Raw genomic sequence first — 4,870 nt, forward strand, 5'->3', positions numbered from 1 at the left:
ATGTGTCGACATATAAGCCTTTATTAAACATAAATTTATTGACAACATATTTGTGTCAATTTAGTGTCGTTAAAGCACATTTCTTGACAACAATTTTGTGTAACGAAATATTTACAACAACAATATATTAGTATCGAGTTATATTGAAAGGTGACACACTTAAAGCATCGTTATAAAAGTATTAATGACAATATATTGGTGTCGAGTGATAGATAACGGTGACACATTTAAATTGTCAATGTAATAGTATTGATGACAATATATTTGTGTCGAGTGACAGATTACGGTGACACATTTAAAGTGTCAATGTAAGGGTATTAATGACAATATAATTGTGTCAAGGTACAGATAACTGTGACATATTTAAAGCGTCAATATAAGGTTATTAATGACAATAAATTTGTGTCAAGTAATAGATAACGGTGACACATTTAAAACGTCAATCTAAGAGTATTAATGACAATATATTAGTGTCAAGGTATAGATAACAGTGACAGATGATTTGCGTCAATATAAGGGTATTGATGACAACATATTGGTGTCGAGTTATAGATAACAGTGTCATATTTATTGCGTCAAGGTAAAGGTATTAATGACACAATTTTGGTGTCATCTAAGCATATTTAATAACACGTTTTTCAAAGTGTCGTTAAATAGTCTTTCTTGACAGTGGCTTCAATGACGCAAAAATTGTATCGTTGAAAGTCTTTATGACGCAAAACTTGCGTCGTTAAAACCCATATTTGTAGTAGTGTAGTGGCGGGATCTATGCCGTTGAATACGTATACGTGGATTTTAGGTAAGGTGAAGATTTTGCGGATTTATATTTTTGTTTAGTATTCTGATGGAATTTATCGAACGTACACTAAGTGTTGCTTTAAGTATTGAATGAAGAACTAGGTTTAAGGTCTTCGTTGTCGTTGGCAACGGTAATGGCCATATCGGATTGAGAGTTAAGTGTAGTTGTTGGTGATCCGTGTTAGGAGGGGTTATTGGGGTAACAAGTTCCAATATCAAAGGTAACCAGCATAAAGAGATTGTCCATGAAGGCTTGGGATAAACTATCCTCCAAGGTATATGCTTTAATTATTTTTTATAGTTCCATTGATTGGTATATTTCTACTTGGTCTTAATTAGGATTTCATCCTTGTGCGCTACTTTGTACTTAAATTGTTCTCGTCGTTCTTTTTAGCTCTAAATTTATATTTTTCATATGACTGACTACTGTTTTTGCATTCTTGAAATTTAGCATGGTAGGGGCCCGAAACTGACAAATGAAGATATTTGTATGGACTGCCTTATCGCTGGTGCTTGAAATGTTGTTTGTGCTTACAGCTACAGGGACTGGAGAATATCAATGAAAGAAATTGCGTTAAGTGCACTTTCGGAAATTATCCAAATGGAACATATGTTGTTTCTAGGACATGGTATTTTTTCAAAATTCTTGAATTCTCTTGTCATACTGCTTTGCTAATACTTCTTACTGGATTTGCTTCTTGCTTGAATGTAAATTTCTGGCCTTTTCATTTGTTGATTTAATTTCTAATTACTTGTAATTTTGTTGTTCTCACGACTGTAGTTGTTTTGTCTCTAAAGCATGTATATTACTTTATTTTCAGAAGAAACTATTTCGTCGAATTAAACAAAATACGAGTGAGGAAAGCTTCAGCTTGAGTTTTGGAAGCTGCAATTAAAACCTTTCCATTCCAGAGAGAAGAAAACATGGTTACGGAAGGTCCGTATGGATCAAGAAAGAGTGAGAAAGAGCAATACGATCCTGCAAAACAGAAAACAATTGCCCATCTCATTAAAAATGTTCTATGAATTCTTTGAAGCCATAAAATTCAAAAGTAAACAGACATGAATTAGATTCATCTTCATCCAGATAGTGTTGGATTATGGTTGATTCTATTCGTGGTTGATTATTGATATTGGGCTGTGTTTCTTTTAGACTTTTCTATTTGTTTGTGCATCCATTTTGTTGAATTGATTTGTGTTTTGTTTTCTTAACTACTGTGTTTCCTTTTGTACATTATATGTAGAATGCATTTTGTAAATGCAATACAATTTTGGTGTAATCGAGTTCATGTTTAGAATAATTAAATTAGAGAGTTTCAGTTATTTCTTGTGATGAGATCGCATAGAATGAATTTATAATGATAAAAGTTTGTTTCTACTACATTTGGGTTTAGTCACACGAACATTTAACTTGTGTGCTTTGCTATTTGTTTATGTTGAACTTGAACAAGTGGCTATATTGGTGAGGATCCCTGCGGAATCCCAAACAACCTCATGCCCTTTGTACAACAAGTTGCTGTCGGCAGGCGTCCTGCCTTGACAGTCTTTGGATCTGACTATTCAACAAAAGATGGAACCGAAGTAAGTTTATCGTAAGTTCATCATGCCCTTTTGCTTGTTTGGTCGTTTTTCTTACTGTGCTTGATTTGCTTAGTCCGAGGCTTCCAATAATTTTCTCTTCCATTAAAAGATCTATTGTCCTCTACAGGTACGTGATTATCTTCACATTGTTGATTTAGCTGATGGACACATTGCTGCATTGCGCAAGCTAGTTGCGGCTGGTATAGTTAATACACTAAATATCAGGTTCTTTGCTTGTGGTGACTGGTAATGCACAGTAGATTTTCCTGATCCATTTTAGTTTTTATTTATGTTTAAGAACCATTATGGAGGATACTTGGTATATTTACCCCAAGTTTCTATTTTGAGCCTTAATAACACTCATAATGCCGCGAGAATACCATGGATACTAAGGAAAATTCCTACATTACATGAGAGAGTAATGTTTAGAGCTAGTGTATAATTAATGTTTTAGGTTAAACATAAAAGTCTCAGGTTCATTACTTTGTGGCCTAAAATGTTGGCTACTGCCCTGTTAAATTAATACAACTCTGGGCACTGAATTATTATTTGCCGCCAAGGAAGCAATTTATTTGTGTTCATATTTTCTTGCAACCCTCTGATTTCTTCTTTCAAGATTTTTCCTCTTCTTTTAATAACCACAACAGCTAATAATGACAAATGAAAACTAAATCATCCAAGAGTTTGAGCGGTATATGTCATGAATATCATGATAAGGTTGTGAAGTTTACAATTTGGGAACTGGAAAGGGTACATCAGTCTTGGAGATGGTTGCAACTTTTGAAAAGGCATCTGGAAAGGTAGTTTTACTCTACTTCTTTTGCATTTGTTTTCTAGAAACTTGATAGGGTTTAGATGCATTGGTAGTTAGATGCATTGGTTCTCTAGTAGTTTCTTAGATTGGAAATGATCTGTTTGAGAATTCAAATCATACACTTTAGTTCGGGTATCGACTTTTCAAATAGATTTAGCTCGAACACACTACCGATGAGTTTCTTCCAAAAGTTAGTGCTTGTAAAGTATAGCAAGTAATTCTTCCTCATACTACATTATATGTATCAAGGTGTGTTGGGCATAAAACTTTTTAGTGCACATCAATGAGCTTTTAAATCCTTTGCAAATGTACATACCTCTCACTTTGTTATAGTTTTATTGCCTCATAATGTAGTTTAGTTTTATTGCCTCATAATGTAAAGGTTGTTGAGAAAGAAGACTTTGAAGAACCTATAAAATTAAAACTATTTGAGTTATAGTTTCAACTTGAAATGGCTAGCAAGGAATAAATGACACTTTTGTTTTGACTTTTTAAATTTATTGCTATTCTTAGTTTATTGTTAGGTTTACTCTAGATGATTCGAGTTTCTATTGCATAATACTTTTGTGAAAAATATGGTGTGACACTCAAATTTTCATCTCTACCGGCTATACATGCTCGTAATTATGCAAAGCCCATTTTTAGCTTTGAGTTTTGTTATTTGTTGTTGGTTTTGGACTTTGTGTGAAGTTTTGTAATTAATTTAGCTGAGTTTGTGGGCTGAATTTGGTATTTGCGATTCTGTTTTTCTTCTTTTTCATATGGATGAATTTGTAGATTTCTATTTCTAGTGATGAAATTGTGCTTTGTGTACTTAAACAATAGCATAATTTTGTGACCCGTATATGTAAGGCTTTCCATTTGAATACCCTCTACATTTCCAATACCAAGCTTAGAAGTTATAGAAAAGAATAATTTACTATCAAGCTTTGAAGTTACTATTGTTGAAGTGTGTATGTGCTTGTGTTGTTGAAGTGAATGTGTTGTATTGTTGAATCAATTTTGTTTCCTTTTACTTTCTTACTAGGTTTTGCCAGAATCCATTGGAGCAGGGAAGCCATATTTGCGGCAATTCATTGATGTATAAGCATTTTTGTAGATTTGGTAGGAAAATTTATGGTTTAAATGTAGTTATTTAAATAGCTTGTTCATAACAAACCATATATGTACCAACACTTAAAGTGATATTATAAAATGTATGTTTTTTATGTTAAAGCGTTCACCGTTTCTTCCCATATGTGATTGTATTGGTCTGTGTAATGGTATGTGGCAGGGCAACATGAAAAACAAAATTCAATAAAAAATAATGCAAGAAAAACAGTGACTAAAAACAAAATTATGGCATTTAAATGTAAAAAAAAAAAAAAATTGTCATTGGAAAAGTTTTATTCACAGTTAATTAATGTCATGGAAAGTGAAATGATGACAGTTAATAAGTGTCATAAAAGATAAATAATGACATTTAATATCTGTCATACAATATTAACAATGACAGTTATTCGCTGTCATAAAATGTAAACAATGATAGTTATCTGATGTTATAAAATATCAACAATGATAGTTATTAACTGTCATTGAAAATAAATAATGACAGTTATAATCTGTCATAAGATATTGAATTTGTGACATTTATTCTATGTCATGAAAAACCACATTTCGTGATTGTTTTGGAAAATT

At 32.4% G+C, this 4,870-nt stretch overlaps 1 protein-coding gene across 8 annotated transcripts; it reads left to right on the top strand.

Moving 5' to 3' along the window:
* The first annotated feature begins 962 nt into the window (after window positions 1–962).
* LOC103502930 (UDP-glucose 4-epimerase 1-like) lies at window positions 963–4,408 on the top strand. 8 transcript variants are annotated; one of them, XM_051079091.1, is made up of 6 exons: window positions 963–1,073; window positions 1,250–1,427; window positions 1,620–2,379; window positions 2,507–2,579; window positions 3,097–3,179; window positions 4,221–4,408. In XM_051079091.1, exons 3-6 carry the CDS (start codon window positions 2,293–2,295, stop codon window positions 4,278–4,280), a joined length of 303 nt encoding a protein of 100 aa, XP_050935048.1. In that variant the 5' UTR covers window positions 963–1,073; window positions 1,250–1,427; window positions 1,620–2,292; the 3' UTR covers window positions 4,281–4,408. The 8 variants fall into 8 exon arrangements, 4 of the variants coding, with proteins under 4 accessions (XP_050935048.1, XP_050935050.1, XP_050935049.1 ...); XM_051079092.1 differs by lacking the exon at window positions 963–1,073 and having other exon boundaries at window positions 1,147–1,253; window positions 1,336–1,427; XM_051079090.1 differs by lacking the exon at window positions 963–1,073 and having other exon boundaries at window positions 1,147–1,253; window positions 1,336–1,427; window positions 2,250–2,379.
* The last annotated feature ends 462 nt before the right edge of the window (window positions 4,409–4,870 follow it).

Source organism: Cucumis melo, chromosome 11 (assembly GCF_025177605.1).
Source record: "Cucumis melo cultivar AY chromosome 11, USDA_Cmelo_AY_1.0, whole genome shotgun sequence".
Taxonomy (NCBI): Eukaryota; Viridiplantae; Streptophyta; class Magnoliopsida; order Cucurbitales; family Cucurbitaceae; genus Cucumis; species Cucumis melo.